Source organism: Equus caballus, chromosome 9 (genome assembly GCF_041296265.1).
Source record: "Equus caballus isolate H_3958 breed thoroughbred chromosome 9, TB-T2T, whole genome shotgun sequence".
Taxonomy (NCBI): Eukaryota; Metazoa; Chordata; class Mammalia; order Perissodactyla; family Equidae; genus Equus; species Equus caballus.
The window spans coordinates 72,146,416-72,172,462 of NC_091692.1; the positions used below are offsets into that span (position 1 = coordinate 72,146,416).

General features: G+C 35.4%; 1 protein-coding gene across 7 annotated transcripts in view; it reads right to left on the reverse strand.

Annotated features, from left to right (window-relative positions):
* The window catches only part of CSMD3 (CUB and Sushi multiple domains 3), a 1,186,048-nt gene that overhangs the window by 620,422 nt on the left and 539,579 nt on the right, over positions 1–26,047 (reverse strand). For all 7 annotated transcript variants that reach the window (XM_070221725.1, XM_001915960.5, XM_070221729.1 and 4 more), the window contains one exon: positions 25,063–25,187. In XM_070221725.1, coding sequence (XP_070077826.1) covers positions 25,063–25,187 — 125 coding nt within the window. The remainder of the gene's footprint in view (positions 1–25,062; positions 25,188–26,047) is intronic.

The window sequence follows — 26,047 nt, forward strand, 5'->3', positions numbered from 1 at the left end:
TTCAAGTATGACAACGCTTTTCAGGATGATAGCCTCAAAAGTGAGAGATTCATTTATGAGAGCATTACTTTCAGCCAGATTTATAGACACAGATAGCACAGAGGCATTGTGTTATATACTGGTAAATAACACAGGCTCTGAAGTGAGGATAACTGGGGTTTGAAACCCAGTCCTGCCACTTTTTAGCTGTGTGGGCAAGCAATCTTAATGTCTCTGAGACTCATTTGTTTCTTCATCAATCAAAGGAGAATAAAATTTACCATCACCATAACAGATTAGTACGAGGATAAAGGAGATAATGTAGACAGAAATATTAGTATAGCACCTGATTCATATTAAGTATTCAATATTTGGTTGCTATTATTAGAGTCAGTAAATGTGCTACCTTCTAGAATTAAAAAGGATTTGATGCATTGGATGAATTCACGTAGAATAAATCCACACAGGTAAAAGTCTATTCATATTACTTGCCTCTTCTAATATATTAATTGCTATGGGAAATAACCAGGAATTTAAGGAGTGTACAATTTAGTTGGAAAAGTAAAGCATATGAATGAGAATTGAAAACATTACAAGGTAGCACATTAAAACTATTTAGCACAGATCAACAATCATCAACACTGGAATGGATAATAAATGCCAGTGGAGTTTGGAAGAAGTGATCTTTAGTTGGAAGGGAACAAAAAAGCTTCTTGGATGAGGGGACCACTTAGAAGGCTAGCGAAGTAACAAGAATGCCTACAAATTCCATTTATTTGTGTTTTCATTTATTCAATAAATTTTTATTTAGTGCTTACTACTTGCCATTCCCTCTTTGAGATGCTCTGGAGATAGAAGAGGAAACAAAATTCATACCATATCTGACTACAGGGAGCTTACACTCTAATGAGTGATGTCAGTAAACAAACTATATAAACTATTTATATTATAAATACATGATCATTTTAGATAATGTGTTGTATGAGAAGATTTTTAAAATTTTATTATTTTCCCCAGCTTTACTGAAGTATGTTTGTCAAATAAAAACTGTATATATTTAGGTTGTACAATATGATTTTTTTAAGGTACACAAAATAATGATTGAACATACATATACATTTTGAAATAATACCTCAATCAGATTATTTAACACATCCATCACCTCACATAGTTATATTTTTTGGTGATGAGAATACTTAAGGTCTTATCTCTTAGAATTTCTACTGTGTAATAAAAGTTATTATATAACTGGTATATAATAGTTACATAACTATATTTAATAATACAGCATTATTAACTATAGTCATCATGCTGTGTATTAGATCCCCAGAACTTATTCATCTTACTTAAAAAAAATTAGGAATGGGTGGATGTAAGATAGCTGTCAAAGTAGACGACTGTATCTGGTAATTCATTCAGATTAATGAGGAGAGAGAGGAGTCAAGGAAAAATCTTAGAGTCTGAACCAGAATGATTTCTTCATTAACTGAAAAGATTTCAAGAAGAGAGAAAATTTGAGGGAAAATAGGTACCTGATTTTAAATAACTTAAACTGGAGACGATGAGAAATCATAGGGGCAACAAGCAGCTGGAGATATTAGTGCTTAATGAAGAGTCAAGGTTAGATAGTTTTTAGAAGTTAATAGCTTACAAGCAATAGACAAATTCCTGAAAAAGTATAGGATGCAGAACAGATACTTAAAAATCTATCAGAAGCAGAAGAAGAAAAATATTCTTTTCCAAATGTAGTCTTTTTCTAATGTTTCCACTCTCAATAGTGAGGCTATCTGCCATCAAGTTATCTGTGCTGATTATAAATACGTCCACAAATTCTTTGACACTCCCTCCCTTGAATAGAGGCCAACTTTACCGACTTGTTTCTAATGAATATAACGTGGTGGAGGTGATGCTGAGTGATTTCCAAGGCAAAGTCATAGAAAGTTCTAGGGCTTCTGCTGGGCACTCTCCCTCAGGGAGTTTGCCCTTGAAACCCAGCCACTATGCTATAAAGAAGTCAGGCACCTACATAGAAAGTCCACATGTGGGTCTTCTGGCCACAGCTCTGACATATCTCAGTATCAGCTAGCATCAAACCCCAGACATGTGAATAAGAGAAACTTCAGATTTTCCAGCTCCCAGCCTTTGAACTGCCCAGAAGATGCCAAATGACACAAAGATGATCTTCCCTTGCTAAGCCCTGAACAAACTGCAGATACCTAGGCAAAATAAATACTGTTGATCTTTAAACCACCAAGTTGCGGGATGATTTGTTACATTACCATATTTAACTAGAAAATGGTATAAAGCAGAAATTCAGAAGTCATTTATGATACTCAGCTATTTTTACACAGTCCCAGTTTATTCAAGACATTCCCAAATCCTATGAATTTTTCCTCCTAAATAATCTCTGAAATTCATTCACTTCTTTCCATGTCCACCATTATTACGACGATCGAAATTTTATAATTTCTTGCTAGGACAACCTCTGATTCCATTCTTTACACTATAGCCATCATGTTACATTTTCAAAATGCAAATCTGATTATATATACCCTCAGCCTGTATAAAACAACAACAGTGACTTCCCATTGCTCTTAGAATGAATCCAAACTTTCTTATGACAGCCTATAAAATCCTGCATGATCTAGCCCTACTTACCTCTTCAGGCTTATTTCAAAGCAGTCTACTCTCTGGCTTCACCCATATTTCCTCCAGTCACAGCCTTTGCACAGATTATTCCTTCCGCCTGGAAATTTCTCTCCTTTCTTTTCACACTTAAGTTTTACTCATCCTTCAGAGGCCAATGTAACCATTATTTGATCAGATAACCTTGCCATTTCTAGGCAATCCCCCTATTTAATGTTTTTATTGAACCAAATGCTCCTTAGGGCTTCACTAGTCTGATAGAGTTGCACGTATGTGTATATGTATGTGTGTTTGTCTTCCTCCTACTAGACAGTAAGTTCAATGAGGGCAGACACTATGTCCATTATTGTTCAATGTTTTATTCCCAGAACCTAGTCCAGTGCCTGACATATAAATACACTCAATCAATAATCTATAAATATTTGTAGAATAAATTAGGAATGTCTGTAAAGACATTTTAGTCAGTAGCATAGGAGGAAATCATGATGCTAAGAGTTAAGGAAGTGAAGGGAGGCAAGAAATAGACTTGATGCCTATCTGTAGGGCTCTGTTTGTTCTGTCCTACCGATCACATTCTCTGACTTATCTTGGCTCTCGTCTGATAAAGAATTTAGAAAATTGATCATTTTTGTAAATAATCTCCCAGATTAACTTGAATATGGTACTAATGGATTGATATGTTACTCTCTCAAGAAAAGAGGCATCTTAGAGAATTCCTGAAGGAATTCCTGTGTGTGTGTGTGGGTGGGTGTGTGTCCGTGTGTGTGTGTGTGTGTGTGTGTGTGTGTGTGTGTGTGTAGGGGAAGCAGGCGAAAGAAGAGATAGGAATAGAAGAGAGTAAAAGATAGACAAAGAGAACACACTCTAACTTTAAATACAACATAAAAGGAATAATAGGTGGATGCGGCAGGCAACTTCATTTCTATTATTAGCTAAGCTACAGGTTTTAAAAAAATGCTAACAGAACAAGCACCGAGTGATCCCCTTTTCAGTGATTTATTTACAAATGACAAGATGGAGGATTTCAAGTTTAAAATAGCTATTGCCTACTCTCCTCATATTTGCCAGCCAAATCATTATCCATACACAAATATTTTTGTAAATATACATTAGTTTTTCCTTACTATTGTGCACAAATGACATTACAATAAAATTTTAAGCAACCTTCCAATGTTAACTAACTTCATAAATTTACAGTGCGTAATAAAACCCAACAGGAGAAAGGTACCAAGGATACCAGTCACATCCTTCTTAGTAATGGTGATATTGGTGGACCGATTTCAAAGAAAATGTCCTTCTTATGCTTGAAGAATTCAATTTTCCTGCCAATAATATAATTATGCTTTGCTTGCCGATGGCACTGCATTTCTGTGGCTTTTGCATTAATAAAATTTATTACATAGTATGCATCACTGTTTTCACTTGTCATTATAGTTCTTAAACCCAATTTTTACTTTACCTATAAGTAAAAGATTTTTGTTATATATTAATGCTCTAGTGATTATTTTGTCTTTTAGCAAAGGGAAATGATACATACAGACTTCCTTTACTTCTGATTCTGAAAAATTTGAATGATAACGTTTTGTAATAGGGTAACAATAAAATGTATAAACTTGGTAGTGTCTATTTTAACATAGTGTACACATTTGATATTTTTTTGCAACATTAAAATAAAATAAAATAGAATAAGATTTCAAATACATATGTGTATGCATGTATGTAAACATTTACATAAACAAATGTTTGTACATACATACCTATACATATATATTAAGTGGGTAATTGCATACAAAATTACAGCAAAAATTTATTATTTAAACTACAGTATGCTGTATTTATCTTTCATCACACATGAGATATACGAACATTATAAGAAGATAGACTGCATTTTCTTCTCTGTATAAAACATTAAATCCTTAATTGTTGGACAACATTGTGGGAAATTACAAAAGACAAAAATTGAAACTTTTTTATGTTTTGCATTATTACTGTCTAACACGCAAAGTTTCAATTACTAACTCTTCAAATAAAGTAAACAGAACCTGCTCTTGACAATGAGCAATAACATACTAATAAATAAGACAAATGAGCTTAATTTTAATTTCATATACATAGAGATCACAATTTGGACATACAACATGGAACTTTCTTTAAAATATCAGTGGAATGAAAAAGTTTCGAATCCTTAATTTTAATGCATTATATGGCTCAAGTCTATTCCGACTTCAGCATTCTCATTCACCTTCTTATATCCTGAACACTAATCTTACAATTGTCTCGGATTATGCACAATTTAGGATTTTCACCTCTTCATTTACTAGCTAGTGGAACAGAAAAATGCCATTCTCAGCTCTACTCTTACAGAAATCTGAGTAACCAGCACCAAACTGTGAGCTTATCATATTGCTCTATGTCCTTTGAGAAAATATTGAATCAGATTGACCAAAAGCATACGCATAAAAACTTACATTTTCACACTATTTTAAAAATTCATCCTCCTTCTAAGCATTTTAGTCTTTAAAATTGTAAAAAATTGACTAAAGATTTCTTACAGTATATTTTTCTTTATCCATACCCACCTAAGCCAAAATTTCACCTAATTGTTTATTGGATCTATATCTATAGATAGTCTTATCAGCTTCAGCATTTAAAAGAATCATTAGCTGATATTTTCCTCATTGGTTAGAATAATACATTCAGTATGAAAAGTTGTAATGTTTACTAAAATAAACTATACTGATTTCACATTTGTAATTATTTTTCTATTTTCTTTCAGTTGCTACCAATGGCCACATTTTTCTAATCATTGTATTAGTAACACTTTCTCTGCATCTATGTATGGAAAAGTGACTAATCCCTGTTAGAGCCACCATGGCAGTCACGACCCATGGAGTCACAACAGGGTGCCAAGGAGGAATTTAGTGCCCCCAGGACCAAGTAGATTGCTTCTAGGTTGTTGGAAGACAATTCTCCATGAGTCTCTTGCATGTTTGCACTTCTTGCATGTGAACTATTTGTTTTGGATTACTTTTTCTAAAACATTTATGTAGCACACAGCCTTAGAAGAGACATAGTGTTTCTTTTTATAACAAATGACAAGTTTGCTTACAACTTTGAAAAATAGGGATATATCTCTCTCTCCAGAGCAATGGAGCAGAAATGATTATTGCCCTTTATAAGAGATTGGGGTCCCCTGAACTCAGTGCTGTTCTCCTGTAATGCACAGCTTGTGCAGCTGATGACATCCTCTTCATCTAGGCATGTGGAAAATGAGGCTCAAGGAAGTGGCACCAAAGGTGATACTGTGGCTACTCCCATTGTTGTGAGTAGTAATCTTTGACTCAGGCATCTTTTAACTTTTGTCAGCATCCACGAAATTGTGGAAGTCTAACCTGTTAACTTGCAAGCATGGTAAAATCTCAGGTCCTTCACGGTTTTTGACAGTTTGGGTTATGATGATGGGATGCTGACAAAGAAAAGGCTTTCTAGAAGAGGAAGGATGGTGGTCACTCAAGCCAATTAATGGGATTCGAGAAAAGTCTCTGGAAATCAATGGCAAACACATTGGCCAAATTGAATGGTTAACCAGGCAGTAAAATGTCCTCTAGTTATTGCCTGCTAATGAGGAGGCAGTGGGGAGGGGGCTGCAGGCTGAGTACTGCAAAGTAAGATCAAAGATAGCTGTCCTAACAGAATGCTGGCTATGCTAAGTCTCCTCCAGGTAGGAAACTTCTCAACAGTCTGGCAGTCAGTCTTAGGAACACACCATAGTAACAACCAGTATTAAGATTTATATTGAGGAGACGGGAAAGAAAATTCTACCCACTTTCAGAGAAGTTATAGAGATGCTTACCTACATTAAAATGAAATAGAGGAATTTATGACCATTATGGTAAGAAACCAGGCTAATTGTTAGAACTTTGGTTCACTTCAGAGGTAGGAGGCAAGGAGAACAATCCTTGATAAGGAAGAATGACAATTGTGGGACCATCTCATGACTCAGACCCTTCTGTAGTGTACAATGCCAACCACAGATCCATTTGGAGATAGCATTAAAAGGCTTCAGAATTTTTGGCAATGAGTTCTGGCTACTACAATGGAGTTTCAGCCCTCTTAGGAAGATTTTACAGAGACAAACTCCCATGGGAAACTATCAGTGAAGGATTGGCCAATATTAAGACTTTTATTGCCCCGGATTGAGTTTACGAAGCTGACAAAATGGATTTACTGGAGGATGACAAACTGACTCAAAGATATCTAGAAAAAATTTTAAGGCAGCCACCGCATTACTCAAAACTGAAAGTAAACTCAACTTTGTTTCTGGCATGAAGCTACTCTTTCTTTCCATGTTTCCTGATTCCTCCCTTCTTTCACCAAACTGATCTCAGCTGCTTTAAAGACAAGCATGATTACGGGTGGGATTGAAGTCTCTTTGACCCACAATGGGGGCCAAAGGCCATACTCAGCTCTCCAAATATGCTGGAAAATTTAGGAGATAGGAGGAATTCAAACATTTATGACTCTTAGATAAAGACATCTAAGTCACTATTCTAGTCAGTCCTCTAGAATACTGGATGCCAAATCAAACTGATGATGTTTGAGTGGAGTTCACAATGTGGAACAGAAGTTAATGTGGCTTTGTGAGGGGCTAAAGGGCCCTTTGGGCCAATTCAATGTACTGTTGCTGAGGATTCTACTGTTCAATATATAATTAGTTTGATGTGCTACATACTTGTCTATAAATGCCAAAGGAGATTCTCCCAACTGGGAAGAGCATCATATAGAAAAGTACTATTACCTTTCATCCCTGAGAACTTAATGACTCCTTTGAGCTATAAGTGTCCGTAACTAATGATTTTGCTAATTGGAGCCTGTGGCAAAAAGAGGCCATTGTCAGTGAGAGAGCTACCAGGTACATTCCTTTTGAAAAACAGCTATTACATTTCTATTGGGTTCTTGTTCAAAGTGAAGGTCTGACCCATGAAGTTATTGTGACTCTCCAGCTTGAAATTCCCATTTTGGGTGGGTCAACTTGGATTCATTGACAAACAAGGTGAGGAGGGCCCATAAGCCGTGCTTGTCAAATAGAAATGGCATTTTCAAGAATGTGTCCAGTGTGCCTCAAAGACATATGAGCTTTATAGGAAAAACTTGGCAGTTTTTTCTTTGGGGGAAAACTTTATCCCCTACTACACTGTCTCAAGAAAAGCCTCTGGTGTAGTGTACCCTCAATTCAGAATTTCCCCTAAATACATGAGCCTGTTTCAATGATAGTACTCACTGGTCTGCTGTGGTTGTTCAAACTCAGCATTGGTCATGAAAAATCTAAAATGGACATGGTCTCTCTACTCAATGGGCAGAACTCAAGGCCCTTCTCAAAGCACTGGTCAATGATGAACCTTATGTATTTACTGACTCTTAGATTATCAACAGCCAGCTGTTTAGTCTGCCATTTGGAAAACTACACATTGGAAGATGAAAGACAATCTCTTTGGGGCTGTGAACTATGAAAAAAAATCGCAGCTGATGATTAAACCATCTGAGTCATGATAATGCAGATTCCCACATTAAGGGCTTTTTCTCTGGTGAAACTTACTGAAACCAAGTTGTTAATCAAGCCTGCACTACCTAGACTGGCACCATTGCTGCCTAGATCCATCATCCTACTGGACATGGCAATACATACCCTATTATAAACTGGGCACAAAGTAAAGGACTCTGTGTTTCTGGTGCAGAGGAGACCATCAAATCTCAGATTTGTGATTCCTTCCAAAAGCTGTCCCATTTGTCTTTTGGTAAGAATAGTCACATTGGGTGAGTCATATTTCTGCCTGCTCCTGTTAGATTGACTACTTTTGACTTTTGACCTCCTCTCAGAGTTATCAGTAGTGCTTTAGTTGACACTTTTTCAGATTATGGTGTTGTTGGTCCAGTCTGATCAGCCAAATCCAGCCACACTACTGGAGCCCTTGAAAAAAACCTTGTCATGTTTTTGGCTTTCAGGACCATTTTCAGTCTGAAAGTAGTTGAAATATTATCACAAAAGCTACTCAAAAAGGGGCTGACAGTAAAAGGTATTCAATGAAACTTTAATGTTCTCTACCACCAACATTTGGAATTGATGAGTATTAAAATGGCTTCTTTAAAAATGCACTTAAAAATTCCTAACTCTACCTCACTCCCTTCTCCTAGTACACAAGCCTTTGTGAGACAGTTTGGTCATCAAATGAGACCATCTCCAGAGAGGATCATTGCCTCTCAGATACTTTCTGGGCAATGATGAAAGGACTGGGGCATATATAGATCTATTTTGCAAATTTGAGATTCTACCTTGACCATTCCTGGTGTGGCATGTTTTGTCTTTCCTCCCCTAACGGAAACCACATCCCTTCCTGGTTTGTAGACCTCTGCTTGGTTTTTCAGTCTGTGTTAAAAATGGCTCAGGAGATTCAGGCTTAACTCTGCTTCAATGACCTGAATTCTTTTGTTTGGACTGACATAATCCTAGATCATAAGGCTAATGATCACTAAGTACAAACTGATCACTGAGCCCCTCTACACAGGCCTGAATGGACCAAATTTGGGGACGTATTGGAACTCTGTAAGTTTTATAGAAATGCCCTTGTTTTACTTTTACCTGCCAAATCTGGATGAAATGATCATATAAGACTATATGATGACTGGAGAAATGGTGAAGTTATCACTCCTGGCATAAGACACACTGATTTTGTGGTGGTGAAGGAAGAACAACATCCTGGCATAGGGGGAAATAGGAGCACGGGGGAGGAAAGGACATTAATGATCTTTGTTCCTCAGAATCACCACAGGAGCCTTTTATTTTTTTAACAAAAATACCTTGGTGTGGCATTCTTAAACTGTTGCGAGTCCACAAATTTAACTTATTGATAGATCCTCTGTCTCTTGCCAGATGTCTTTTTCAGTAATTTGATAATGATTATCCCTAAACTTACCAAGAGGTCTATGAAAAAAGCAGGGGATGACGCCAACTTCTACGCCTGTTCATACCTCCAGATATTCTCCCCACCTCCATTCTTATAGTTTTCACTCTGTCATTCCAAGAAGTGAACAAATGCCAACCTTCTAGTGGCATAGACAAATAAGACAGAGAGTCCCTCCAAAAACAAGGACTAAACTTAATTATTTGAACTTAACTGGGAAACCTAAGTTTTACTAACCACTTGGAGGCACTTGAAGGCACTACCAACCTGGGTCCCCTGACTGATGTAGGTCCTACTTGTGAGTTGAAGGCAGCAAGGTTAAATAACACTTTCTTATCAGAGGCATGACGTATGCCCTAGGGATTGTTCTTATGTAGAATACATGTATTAACTAGCCTCCCTTCCTAAGATATGGTGACATCTGCCTTAGGGGTGTTAATAAGAGACATTCAGGAGTTTAAGGAAAACACCACCTATAGGTCATGTAGCCATAAGATAACTGTAGAGATCTTGCCATTTGAGGCCACCTTGGTTACTTAGGGGAGCTACTAACTTTAGCTGAAATGATCAATGACATAACCTTTTTTCTGGAAGGCATTCAGTTCAGCCTCAACTTATTGGCCAGGGTTGTTAGAGATGGCAGAATTGTCCTAGACTTCTACTTTGTGGGGCAAGGCAATTGCTAGTGAATCTTGTACTACCTGGATCAAGGCCTTGGGACAAGTGCAGAGATCAATACAGAAATGAAAGGAGAAAGCCACCTGCCTTTCTAAAGTAGACACTGATGGTTGATGTGATTTGTTCTGCTAGTTGGGTCTGTGTCCCTAGAGGTTGGCCTCATTCTGCAGTTTGGAGTTCCGTTGATAATAATCTTAATTAAATGCTGTGTGATGAAAATTAAATGGATTTGTTTCCAGCCTCTGGCATTCAGATTAATCAGAGTGTCTGATTAGTGGGAATTCTCATGGGAAAATGCATCAGAAGCCAAATAAAAATAAGGGTGGATATCCTCAGGAGGCAATTCTCTATGTGTCTATCGTGGTTGTATACATCCTGCAAGCAAAGGCACTAACTGTCTTTGTTCTGGAATCTCTTTTTCAGGTTGTGTAGATAGAAAAGTGTCTCCTTCCAGAGCAAAGGACAAGTTTATTCATAGTTTTGGAAGATAAGAGATATAGTGTTTCTCTCCAGAGCAAATGAATATGTATGCATACTGCCCATTATAAAAGATTTGGTTTCCCTATGCTCGGGGATCCTTTTCTATAACGTAACCCATTGCACAAGCAGCTATTATCTGGTCCTTTTAATGTGGCCCTGCAAGACTGGGGCTCAGGGAAGTGGCAACAAAGCTGACATCCTTGCTACCATTCTTGTGATGAGTAGTAAACTGTCCTTTGCCTCTGACCTATGGGGTCTTTTGACTTCAGCTAGCATCCATAAAAGTGTGACAAGCTAAGCTGTAAACTTCTAAGTATGATAAAATCTCAGACCATTCATAATTCTTGACACATTCCTCTGAAAATCCCATGAGGCATATACTGATTCTACAAGGCTGAGAAAGAATGACTACTGTTTACATCACCAGAGCCCCTATCACACAATGCAACAAAAGCTTTACCAAAGGAACAATCCGCATGTCTCCCTGTGCTTTAATGAAATCAAGCCCCTACAATAGCTGAGAACTCTCAACTTCAATTTAAAAAGTTCTAATGATTTGAAAAGGAAACAACTGTCTTTTATACTTATCACTTGTTCTTCCCTAGCCACTATCAACTAGTAGGATCAATTATAACTTAAAGTTGGGGACAATGGGACAAGGTAGGGAGTTTACATAGCAGCAACACAAACGATTTAAGATTAAATATTAGATCCTTGCCTTCTCAAAAATCCTGTCTTCATCTGACCCAAGGATTTCTCACTAGCTGTCTTTTCCTAAGGCTTCAGCCTCTTTCCATTTGCTCAATACTCCACCAACTTTTCAGATCTTTCCTCCTCTTCACATACCCACATCGAAATTCTTTGCTGAGCAATCTTTTTGTTTCCCTTTACTTCCAGATTATGGCCATAGGGCCTGAATATCCATATGTAAAAATCACCTATTTCTTTCAAAACTAGTCAATATTTGGATTAACAGCAACCTCAAGTTTCCTGGGGTACATTATTGAAGTATAATTAGGTATGCCAATGTTTATTATGAAGTTTGACTATGAAGAAGATAAAAGATGAAACTATGAATATCTGCCTACTAAATACATTGATATTTTGGAATTTGGGGAGAAACTTAATTTTAAGAAGAAAGGGGGTACTTTTCCAAGGGACAATTCAGGGGAGATGGACCAGAAAAAGGAGAAGCTAATTCAGGAAAATTACCTGGACCAAATCCACAATGCCACAGATTCAGGGTTAAGGCGGCACAGAGAAAAGCAGTTCCTACCTAAGGAGGCTAAAAGTCTTACACAGGCTGGAACTGAGCGTCAATCTTACTTGCAAGAAACTTTCTAAAAATCAAAACTCTACGTGAACTTTTGCAAAGTTTAACCGATACTCATCATGTCCATGGTTTATATATTCTGCACTTTTCAATGTTTTGGGCTCTTTAAATCAGTGAGGTATAGTGAAAATAACACGAACTTTGAAATCATACACATCTAAGTGTGAATCCTAGTTCCAGCACTTAAAGAACTGTGTTTTTTTGAACAATTTACTTGACCTATTTTCTCACCTATAAAAGGGAAAATTATTACATTAACTATAGATAATATATGTAATATAGTCAGCACAATTCCTGTTAGGAAATTAAAGAAAATGGTGATATACATACATTAACTTAAACACACAATGGAGGAGATAGACAGTTCTTGAACCCAGGTATTCTGACTCTAAATCTGGGTTTCTTTTCACTAACTAAAGAGACATATTGGGGGGCCGGCCTGGTGGTGGAGCAGTTAAGTTCACACGTTCCACCTCTGGGGCCTGAGCTTCGCTGGTTTGGTACCGGGTGTGGACCTACGCACCACTTGTCAAGCTATGCTGTGGCAGGTGTCCCACCCATAAAGTAGAGGAAGATGGGCACAGATGTTAGGTCAGGGCCAATCCTCCTCAGCAAAAAGAGGAGGATTGGGGGCAGATGTTAGCTCAGGGCTAATGTTCCTCAAAAAAAAAAAAAAGAGACATATTGGAAGGTAATATAGGGTGGGGTTTTATCTACCTTTCTGGAGTGTTTATGATTGGGACTAAGAAGAGATAAAGTTCTAAAAAAGCTCAGGGTCAGTTTTTGGAGGTTCTGAAATGCTAGGTTAAGGAATTTTGACTTGAATAGTAAACTGGTGCAAAATGGAATGGCATATTGAAAGTGTTTTTTCTTTTTCATTTTTTGTGAGGAAGAGTGGCCCTGAGCTAACATCTGTGTCAGTCTTCTATTTTGTATGTAGAATGCCACCACAGGATGGCTTGATGAGCAGTGTGTAGGTCCATGTGGAAGATCGGAACCTGAGAAGCCTGGGCTGCTGAAGTGGAGCGTGAACATAACCATTATGCCACCAGGCCAGCCCCTGAAAGTGATTTTTTAATGAGCACCTGAGTAGTGATATGTGAAGCAAATGCAATAACACAGTCTAAACTAGCATCTTCCAAAATCTTCACCCCAGATCAGCATTTTTGGGGAGCTTTTGTTATATACTACATTTCTACTTTTGATGATAAACAAAGAAGATGAGAATATTATAAATTCTGACAAGTTCTGTAGCTAAAGTAACACAATAATACCACTGAATACCTTTTCGATGTGTTTACTAATTATTACTTTTCTATGTGGTTCTTATTAATATTCAAAGATAACTTTAGGAAATACTAGCTTAAACTATAATGAATATACACATATATTTGTTTTCCTTACTTCATATAAATAAAAGATTTTTAAATTATGAGGTTTTTTAAGCATATTTCTAGCCTTTTCTAGTTTTAGACAGCCTGGAAGTGTTCTTACAAATATATATCACCTATTTAATACTCAATGCTGGTCATATATCCATCTGTCTATGATTTGCACACGTTTCTCTAAAATCATAGTTCCTCAGGCAAATCACTATATTCACACTCAGTTTCTTTAGATTTTCCCCTGCAAAGGTTTTTTTTGACTCTACTCTTCAGCACCTGAAAGTACTACTGATCTGTAATATTTTTATAAGTTTGCAGGTACACTTCCAATATTTTTCTTATAGTTTGTTTTAAATTGCTGTTTAAAATTCTAAATATAGTCTGACAATGCCCATTATTTTCTTCCTCAGTTATCATAATTTGTAAAATAAACTAATCATATTCCTCCCAGTTTTTAACTTTATCAGCCAGTTTTGCCTTACTGGGGAACAAAAACATGTTCACATTAGCCAGTCCTGTCATTACTTCTTGGGAGATGAAATAATTAACAGTGCAAATAAAAAGAAAGCCAAATGTGGCCTTTGGTGTTCACAGCTCATAATAAAAGCTGTTGTGGGTAACTAATAAATATTTTTATGTTTATAGAAATGAAGAAAACTTGATTTCTTTTCTGAAGACTTTACAAAACATCTCCAACCACATGGTCTTTATGATGTTTTAGTTTTTTTTTTCAAATACTCTAAATAGGTAGGAAAAACATCACATGCCCTCCTTGCATAATTTAGAAAGAAACACTATGCAGAAAAGAGCAAAATACATATAAGCAATGGTAAATGAGAAGGTTTTCAGAAGGCATTCCTTCTAGTCTTATAGAAAGCCATGTTTGATCCTTGGGAAAGCAGATTTAGAAAAGCAATAAAATGTTCCTCATTTCCTTTGCTTTACGATTTTTATATCTAAAGATTTAGTTGGCTTTTTTCCTTAGAATTTGGTGCAAATAGCCAGGGAGACATGAGGTGCACTAATGGTTTTTAATAGTAACAATATCATAACACCCATAGTATTTATTTTCAGAATAAATATATAATTATGGATCCTGCTAAGCATAAATATTTATCCTTCAAAAGTTGAAGTAGAGACTTACCGAAGGCCAAGAAAATGACCATGAACTTTGAATAATTTTAAATGAGTTCAGACATCACTTTTAAAATTGGGGAGCATATGAAATCATCCAAGATACCTTTTTATTTCTTGTGTCAGAAATAAGAAAATAATTTTCTAGTGAAACAGCACTCAGGAAAAAAAATCAGCCATAAATATTCACTTTATATAATAGGATGTGTGAAATTTAAAATGTTTTTTTAAAAGTAAAATAATTGAAGTGATAAGCCATAAAGCAAATGCTGCATAAATTGGATCATCAACAGACAACAAGGAAAGGAAGTGCAAAAGCAATGCATATGTTGAAATGTTGGCACTTTTGACAAACTTTAGAAAGAATTCATGTTTCATAAAGTCACATTTAGTTATTTAATTTTCTTCTCAAAATTATTTCCATGCTGCAAACCTACATTTGTCTTGTCTTGTTTTCTTGGAATAAATAAGCGAAAGGTGGCTGAAATGGACAGCAGGAGTGCAAATGAAATGAAGCTCGTTCAGTTGTGACCCCATTTCATTTCTTCCCAAGACACACTTATCTCAAAAGCAAATCGGTGTCATGTCCAGCTGGTAATACATGATAAGTATGAAAATGAGTCCATCTTTGACATTTAACATGCAAATTTATATTGCTCTCAGTATCTGGACGTGTCCAGTAAGAAGAGGAAGTGGTGAGCTGCTGCTTCGGCTCAGTGACCTGAATGCATCAAACTTTCGCTTTGCCACTCTCTAGAACAGGAATATGATATGTGTAACTGAATGTTCCAACCAGCCTGCCAGTGAGTACATTACTCCCTGGGAGTGAGGGAGACTTCCTAAGAAAACAGAATATTATTTTAAGCTATTTCTCGAATCCTCAATACAGTTAAATTGGCCAATTTATCTCTGAGGGGATATATTAACTGAATTATTCTACAGGGACTTTGACTTAATTGGTGTGGGTTGGGACCTGGGCATGGGTTTTTATTTTAAAATTATTTTAAAAGCTTTCCAGATGATTGTAATGTGCAGCCTGGGAAGAGGACCGCTGGGCTAAATGAAAGCCTCAGGCTACGCTTGCTTCTCAGAGGCTGACTGCTTGGGGACTTCCCCCAGTTCCCTATTCCTATCAATTTCATCTGCAGTTCCATCCTACTTCAGCACAGAACTGTTGGATTTCTTCCTCTCCTCAGATAACCTCACCTACTTTACAGGAAAAAAAATGGGGGAGGAGGGAAGTACACCATTTGAGAATGATGCCTTCTTCTGTTTCCCACCTGTAAAATTATCTATACCTTCAACAGTTGCTTTCTCAGGTCTCCCACCTCAAAGGAGAGGGTGTCTTATTTCTTATCCAAGAGCAATGTCATCCCCTCTATTCTGAGTCCCAGACCCTTTATGTCCCAGAATGGTATCTTTCAATTTGCCCAGCTCTCACCTGTACCTTCAACCTCTCACAAACACTGGATCTTTGCCATCATTATTTAAATCTCTCACATCTTAAAAACAATCTTTCCCCAACAGCATGCCCCTCTTGCCTTTGCTTCATAGTCAAGCTTCTGCTTTTCATTTTAAGCCTCAATTTTCTCACTTCATTACTCCTCAACTACAGCCATGTGTCTTCCATACCAACAATTCCAATGAAAATGATTTTACCAAGGTCACTAGTGACCTCTTGGTTGTTGAATTCAATGAGTTCTTATTTTCTCAACCATTTTGCAGAATTTAACAATATTGACCACATCTCATTTATAAAATCTCTCCTCCCTGTGTTTGCCATACCACCATTCCCTCTAGTTACCCATCTCTGTTTCTAGCTGCTCCTTTTTTTAGTCTCCTTCACAGGCTCAACTTCCTCTTCTTATACCCTATATATTGGTGTCTCCCTCAGTTTATATCTCTTCTAACTCTACTCTGCCTTTCTCTTATCACTGACTTAATCTAAAATCATACTGATTTTTACCTGATTTGTTCAGTTCTATTCTATGCTTCCTACATTGCATCTAGCCTAGTGGGAAACCAGGCATTCATTCATTCAAGTATTTGTAAGTGTGCCTGCCATCTGCTGTGCATTGCTAGTTGCTAGAGATGCTGATGTTATATACCTAGATTCACAAAAATTATTATAAGACTAGCTGAGCAGTAGAACATGGTTCATCCTTTAACAAAAGGAAAGGAATAAAAAATCAAAACATTTGTGATAAAGTCCGTATGTTCACATCAAGAATAAAAACCGATTTTTAAAAATTTCAAATAAATTCAATTTAAATATTAAAAATTTCCCACTTCTCACCAATCATGTCTGTGTATATTTTGCCTATGCCTTGTGTTTCCTCTTTGGTGTCTCTGTCTTTCTCAGGTTTGCATCTTTTTTCACTTCACATTGTATCTTTCACTTGCATGGTACAATTCTATACTTTGAGTGCATATACAAAGTATCAGACATTCTAGAAATCACACTGTGATCATTTTACCTACAGATTCTCCTGCCCAGAAGCAGTTCTACTGCTATTTTAAAACAAAAGGGAGAAGCTATGTAAGGGAGTCCTAATTCCGCTATCCTTCTCCAATCTTTTTATGTGACCAGAATTCGTGGAAAGGCTATTAAGTCAACATAGATACACCATAGGTATTCCAGGTGCTTTGTGCTAACAGCACATCCTGTCAGCAAACAGGAAATAAACCTTTCTACATTGCAGGAGAATTTTGATGGATTGTACAGATTTACTACAAACACAAAAAATATCATTTCATTTAAAAAATTATTTGAAATTCTCTTTCAAATGGGTAGTTTGTCCTGAAAACTTTAAATTCTTTGTGCTGATTTCATTAGTTTTCCATTTGTTCATCCTTGCATAAAGATAACACATTTCAGGTTTTTTCCTTGATTCAGCCAAAACATCCATTATTTATTTAGTTATTACTTTTATTTCCTTAGTTATTTGTGCTTTGGTCATGACATAGTACACTTTATCCCCATTAAATTTCAAATCCTCAGGTCGTTAAAATTATATATGCTAAACATTAAAGAGTTGTTTCCTGTTTATTTTTCTCTCCCAACTCTCTTAGAATTGTTATCAATTAATTTTAAGAATTAAAATATTTATTTTCCACTTAAAAACTCTCAAAACTATAGTCCTTAGCACATAGCAGAATCAAGAATCACACTACAATCAACTTTATTTTTGAAAGATACATTGTTTAAAATCAATATATTATAGGGTTGTGTTTAATATTAAGCAAATGTATGAACAAAAATAATTATCTTAATATGAAATCATATTTTTAATAGTAAATGAGGTATGAAAGATCCACAGAATCTAAATTACTTTGAAGCAGTTTTATAATTGATAACTACAATTTTGACACCTAATAAAAGGAATATTTGTCTATTTTTAAAGTGCTACCTAAAACACAGTGAAATAGAGAACTATAATATTCTGTTAGCAATAGTTTGTCAGATTTATTATTATTATTATTATTGCTTGCTGTGTGCCAGAAACTGAGATAAACACTAGGCCTGCAAAGGTAAAGAAGAACATTGCTATGGATTGAATATTGTGTCCTCCCCACCCCCAAGTTTGTTTGTTGAATTCTAACACCCAATGTGATGGTATTAGGAGATGGGGCCTTTAGAAGGTGATTAGGTGATAAGGTTCAGTCTTCATGAATGGATTAGTGCCCTTATAAAAGTGACTCAAGAGAGATCCCTCACTCCTTCTGCCATGTGAGGTCACAGTTGGAAGGTTGCAATAAGCAAGCTGGTCCTGATCAGACATGATATGGAACGTCCCAGCCTCCAGAATTGTGATAAATAAACGTTTATTGTTTATAAGCCACTCAGTTTATGGTATTTTTGTTATAACTGCCGAAGCAGACTATGACAACATTGGATGAAAAATAACCTTAACATGTTCTAAAGTCCATAAAAACAGTATTTGTACTTAAGAATATTTAGAATTACAACTTGAAGAAGTCTATAGTAATCATCTTGTACATATACCCTCATCAATTTACAAGAAAGCAAACTGAAGCCCAGGAAAGGTTATGGAACATGAGCAAGGTCATACTGCCAGGAGATGGGTGAGTTGTAAACAGAAAGATTTCATGTGGAGACCTTCCCTCCTATAAACCAAACCAAAATGGAGTCATTTACTTGCTAAGTATTTGCATATTTTTCTAATAATTTGTGAGGTAGGCAAGATGTTTGGAATGCATTGCTGAACAACTGTTGGAAGAGTACCATTGAAAAGCAAAATTTCTAATTGTTCAGGTAATTTTGAATCTTAAATGATATACACAAATGCATCATTATTAATCTCCATCAAATAACATGTAAATGCTATTTTATCACTGAAATATGTTCACTGTTAGAGCTCAGTAAAATTTATTTGCTTATGAAATTATATAATAAATTTATAACTATTGTTTTTAAAAAAAATTACCTTCAAGAAACATGAATGTATGATAAATATCCATATCTAGACCATCTGTCTATCTTCTTCACCATACGTCACTCTATTAATTGCCAATATCATTGCTATTATGCATCATCTCATCTGTAACATTAGTCCATGAAACTAAGAAGGCATCAATAATAACTACAGAAAAACACCTGTTATAAGTGTTTGTGGTTGATAAATTTCAGCAGGTTCTGGTTCGCTCTTGGGCAAAATTTTCTAATTGCTTCTGCATAACAGGAAGCCTTCTACCAGAGCAACTTTCTCTGGTTACAATCAACAAATTACTATCTTCTTAAATTGTTTGTTATAATTAATTAAGTCTCTCCACAATATTTATTCAAAATGTTTATTTAGCAACTCTTAAGTACACAAAAATATGGCCATAATGGTCACTGGGCAAAACATTGTGAAGACGAATAAAATATGAGTAGGAACTTAAAGCATATGTGAAGGAATATCGAAAACTATAAGACCCCAGAAGCCCTTAATAACTACTGGTTAGTGAGGGTCACAGCTCTTAGGTCTGGCAGCAGTTATCTACTACATAAACTGTAGGTCCTTTTTTTACTTTGTATATGATTAAAGGAATCGAGCTTCATTATGATCCTTCCATTTAATCAAAAGCAATAGATGGATAGATCACATTGGTAACTGTCTTCTTCTTGGTAACGGTCAAAACAAAACCATTCAAAATTCAAGTGCTTTAGAAGAGTTGATTATTTTGTTCTTTCTGAGGTGGTTTTGGTTGAAGAAGCAAGTCTACTGCCCATGCAATGATGAGGAACAACTGCCAAAAAGAGTAGAACTAAATGTTAAATGTTGTGGTGAAGACAGTAAATGTGACATAACGTTTAAAAAGGGGGAGATAAAGAATAGTTAAAGTAGGAAAGAATTTTTGGAGGAGGTGAAAGCTGGTAAAACTTTGAAAGGTGTGCAGAATATGGTTAACAGGTGTGCTTTCATTCAGGACAGGTCAGACGTATATGAAAATTAGGGGGGTGATATTGAGATGCCTGGGATAAACTTTTGGTAAGTGTTAAAGAAACAACTGGATAGACACAAATCATGAATGATTTTGGAAATCAGATGAGTTAACAATCATTATCAGCAGCAGCACCATCACAATCACTAGGACCTTTATCCCTAAGTGTTTGTGTTTCAGCCCATATACTAAGTGCTTTTACATGGATTACCTCATTCCATTCTCATGCAAATTCTTAACTCCTTATGAAGTAGATACTGATATATTGTAATACTTCTTTTACTGAAAAGAAATCTGATAATTATAAAGAGGGTATATTACTGAAGTAGAAGATCACGGATTTGAACTGAAATAGTCTGATACCTGAGTTCATATTCTTAATTATTTAATTTTATTCGATCACAGTATGAAATTGAGAAACAACACAGGGCCTTGAACATTCCTGAGACACAATAAAATTGAGATCTTGATGGGATTAGTCTATCAGCAATATGTATGATAAGTTGTAGTCCAAATGAAAAGCTATGGGATAGTTGCAGTACTGGAACTACATAATGGTGATAATGGAATTGAGGTTTAGGGCTGCTTCCAGAAACACTTCAGAGGAGTTACATAATACAATCTTCCCAATCTTATCTCATTTTATAATCTTTCATATACCCAACCAAACTGGAATGCCCATCCTCCTCCACTTTATTCCCCAGATCTGCCAGTTTACTTTGTGATTTTACTCATGGATATTGTCTATATTTGAAATGTCTTCCAACTCCCTCTGCTGAAATCCAAAATAATTTCCAAGTTCTGCCCATATGTCACTTCCTCCATCTCAATGCCTGACTGTCTCCAAACAGGGAAATAATCTTCCACATGTGAATTTTGCAGAGGATTGTACCTCTCTTACAAAAAAAACAGTCTACTATATATTACAGAGTTCTGTAGTTATGCCTTGAAATCAATAAAAAATAATAAAAACCATTACATACTGTGCATCCCCCATAGTATTTAATCTGGTGTACCTACTAATGTTCATTAATGTTTGCAGAATTCAAAATAAATCAATCAGTATATTAATAAGTGAATAAGAAAATAATTGGATGATTGATTGAATAAAGACATTAAAAGGTGACTCTCTGATTTTTTACCACAGTTTCCAGTATTTTTGTATTTCTTTTGTCTTCTTTTCTAACCTTCTCTTAATCACCCCTTCCATTACTCCCACTAGTGGTTCATGCCCTTGTGGCTTAACACACAAAAACCTTGGTTATTTGGGGCCGTCCAAATACGGAGATTGAATATTAGTCAAAATTTTTTGTCCAAGTGATCAATATTAACTCTCTTAAATAAGTTTCCTAGCTAACAAATTATCAACTCTCAAATAAATGCTGTTTCTTTGAATATCATGAATGTCTAAAATAAACATTCTATATACCATTCAGATGCATAAGTCTGCTTATTTGCATAAGCTCCAGCTTTTGGATATCTATTGCATTTCCAACAAAGGAATAATTGTTTCCATAAGTGTAAACTGGCAAATGTCTCGTATACCTATCCCATTTAGGGAATAACAATTATTGTCTGGGTTTGTGTAAAATCCATTAATATTAATTTCTGAATTGCTCTTTTTCTTTTAATTCATAATTTGTTGTTTGTGTGAAGTTTCAGTCCCTTTAAAATCCCCATTTCTTGATTGCTCAACCATGCAATACATAGACAGCAGCTATATTAATAACCTCTCAAAGGTGCAGTGCACTGATACTGCTATTTATGCTGCCGTCTAGAAAAAAGCATATTTATTCCATCCAAGCACCCATGAGACATGAAACTATTTTTTGTTCAGACTCATAGTAGATAGTCATTTTAAAACTTCAATTACTATTTCAGTATGTTCCTTCCATTACTGTTTCCAGCACCACAGCCAGTAATTTCTAATAGCAAAGTGTATTTTATAAACCATGCACACATATGCCTTGCATGCAATGAGCAAATAAAACTGTGTATAAATGATTAATATCTGCATAAAAAGCATAAAATTTAGATAAAATAATATCAATATATGAAGGCTGAACACACAAATTTTATACCTTACAGCAATGTCTGTTGAATGAATAGAATATATATCAATCATCACCTATCTTGGGATAGAAGAAAAGTAATCATACATTAATACTCAGCAAATATTTCTTGAGATTTAAGTCAGTACAGAGTTGTTCTTTGCATTATAGGGTTTATGAAAAATAACAAAATAATGTAACATTATTTCTGCCTTTGAACAATTTACAATCATAATAAATATGGTTCATTCTTTTTATTGAAATGAGTCTTGAAGGAAAAAAGATGGTTTACAGTCTCAATCTTATTTTATGTAGACCTTAAATTCCATGATCTGACTATAACTTCTCTTCTTGCCTGAGATTTTGTTCATGCATTAACATTAATCTCCTTTTCTTGAATCTATCCTCTATTTTCCCATTCTTTCTTGCCATCAAAAAATGCACACATCTAATTTATGTAGAACTGAAGCAGGATATTTGAATACACCAATTTGAACCATAATTTTCACTACATTGTCCCTTATAACTATAATTTGTCTTGAGTGGAGGACACCATAAGAAATCGACCTTGTATCTTTTCCTGTTCTAGTCATTGCCAGGATATCAATGAAAGGAACTCCAATAATACTTATTACTCAGTGTACATCTTATAAAGAACAATGCAAGATGTTTCAGACCTCAAAGCCAGGAAAAAGTTTGCTTTTGTGGCATCTAGTTATATGTGTATTTCATAGAGAATGGTTTCCATGGAAACTGGTCAGGTTTCCCTATTTGTTTGGCAGCTGTTATATTTAAGTCTAGTGTGTAAACCATTTTTTTTTCCTTCTGTGTTATTGCTTCAGTTATTATTATTATTTTTATTGAGGTAACATTGGTTTATAACTATATAAATTTCAGATGTACATCATTACATTTCAACTTCTGTATAGACTACATCATGTTCATCACCAAAATTCTAGTCACCATCCATCAGCATTTACATGTGCCCTTTTACCCTTCCCCACTCCCCAACCTCTCTTCCCCTCTGGTTGTTTACCAACTTGTATGTAAGCTTTTGTTTAGGATGATATAACTATTTTACTTTATTTTCTCATTATCCCCATTTCACTATGTTCTATGTTATTGCACTATATGTCATTTGTAAGCCTTTGAAAATGAGAAAGATAATGAATAAACATCTACCTGTGACAGGAAAGTTTTACAAGGAACCTGAGATGAAGCTAGGTTGTTTCTTCTTACTTTGGGCTGCCAATACCAAGTGAGTGGAATTTACCTTTTGTTTCCATTTTATCATTTATCATTTCCATTTTATCATTCTCTTTAATGCTCTGAAATCTGGCTTCTCTCTCCATTCTATGAATAGTCTTTCTTTTTTCTTTCCTTTGTTTTTCTTTCTTTTTTTTGTGAGGAAGATTGGCCCTGAGCTATCATTTATTGCCAATCTTTCTTTTTTCGCTTGAGGAAGATTGTCACTGAGCTAACATCGGTGCCAATCTTCCTCTATTTTATGTAGGATGCCACCACAGCATGGCTTGACAAGTGGTGCTAGCTCTGCATCCGGGATCTGAACCCATGAACCCCAGGCTGCCAAAGCAGAGGCCGCAAACTTAACCACCATGCCACTGGGCCAGCCCGTGAACAGTCTTTCTTAAGAATGTTAGTGTTTTCCAGGCATTTAAGCTGGGAAAGTGATTGGATCTCTAGGCCTTATATTCCTCTTTTCTGAAATGGAGATAACAATGCCTCCATTGGCTTGTTTTGAAGATTAAATGACAGAGTATATGCAGTGGTTAACACAGTGCCTGGCACATAGTAAGTGCTTAAAAAAAACTTGCTGCGGATGACAACATCATAGTAACTGTGGATAATCTTCCATTCAGTTCCATCTTTCAGTTTCTTTATGTTCATTAATAGCATAAAAGTTTTCTAGTCTCATAGTCTCAAATATCACTTTTGACTCTTTCCTGTAATTTTCTCCTTGCATATCTAGCCAGTTGTAAAATTCTTTGTCTTTTTCCCTTTACAGTAACTCTCAAGTTTCTCCCTTCTCTATCCCCCTGATATCAACCTCATTCTATCTGAGAGGAATCTACAGGGTATGGCGACTCAGTGAAAATGTTCCCTGAGGGAGAAGAAGAACTAACAGAATTTTGAGTAACAAGACACTGAAATATGCAAAGATGCCATTATTAAAAACAACAACAAACAAGCAATCAAGAGTGCTAGCAGGCCAGGATGACGTATTCATTTTCAAACACATTTTATTAATAAATATATATATTAATATTTAAAATAAATAAATTAATAAATAAATAAAATATATATATTATATATATTTATATATTATATATAATATATATAATAAATAAAATAAATACATTAATAAATAAATAAAAAAGCTTAATAAAGTTTAGAAAAAAAGAGGCCTCATTTAATTTATATGGAAATAAATAATTTGTAGAAGGTGGTGGGAGTAAATCTTACCTGCAATTACTGGTAAAAGCCAGAGCACTCACTGATTTGTCTTAGTTTAAATTAACTAACTATAGACCCTGTGCTCTACCTCCACTGCCACCAATATCACTACTGTTGGACACATAAGCAATTAAAATGGCAAATCATACAAGTGGAGGTAGAATTATGGTTAAAAAAATATCCATATCATCCATACCAATGCTTATAAAGGGTAATTTGTGATAAAAGAAAAATAGCCAGTGAAGTTTCCATTGCCTTATCTTACATGTTTTTATGCTCCAAACTAATTAGATCAGGAAATTCTTGGGAAACTAACATAGTGGTTCACATATTACAGATTTTCAATAAATGTTGTTAAATATATGAGCTAAATCTTTCCTTAAAGACTGAATTTCGGTTCAAAGATTTAATTGAAATTTATACTCAAAGGAACAAACTTCAAACTATTAAAATGTGATTAAGAGAGTATTTTTATTTTAAAGACTTCTTTTTACCTTTACAGACAGGCCTGTGATCACTCCAAGCGGCAAAGACTTCAGCTATCCGTTGACAGGTGATGCTCTTAGCGCCCTGTAGGACATAATCTTCATCACAAGAAAACTGCACAGTTGATCCAAGGCTAAAATTGAACAAAGGATTAAAAAAGAAGATTAGAAGCATATAACATAAAGATTAGGCTCCACTTCTACTGGAAATATCCAATAGGTCAAAAATGTCCCATAGTGACAAAAAAGTACCTTTCTACTGAGAAAACAAACTATGAAAATACGACTTGTATAAATGTTTAATAAAAGTCATAAACAGATGAATCTACTGTAAGTCAATAACATGCAGACACTAGTAGGAATTGTGGTTGGCTGTCACCAAGTTTAATTATCTTATTACTAGTTGTAAAAGCCAAGGTTAAATAATTGACTAAATTTCCCATTCTAAGGAAGTGGTAAATGTGAAGCAAAAAGTGGACTTTCCAGCTTGAAACCCAGGATTCAAATGGTGTGTATTCACACCACATTACAGCACTTCTCCAGCAGATATTTATATGTGTATTCATTTGGACATATATTTGCGCATCCACCTCTATATGCATGTATATATACACACATACATATTCAGGGATACATAATGGTGCTGATTGTTTTTCAAATAAAATTCATCCACCATTTATTATTTAACCTATTACTATTTGGATTTTGCTTCCCTTTCCACGGAAAGTGAAGTTACTAAAACAATCATGTTTTAAATCCCTAATTGATAAGCATAATGGATGATTTCTGAAATAAAAAAAAAAACCGGCCATGAATTTTCTTTCTTAAAATCCTTAAACAGCAACTCGGCAGCAAAAATAAATAAATAAAGTCCAATTTCCTTAACATGACATAAAAAGCTTTCTAGCAGTAAATCCCCACCAACCTTTCCAGCTCATTTCTAACCCAGTGCCACAAGTGATTAGCATCTCTAGCAGCTTACTGTTTCTGCACA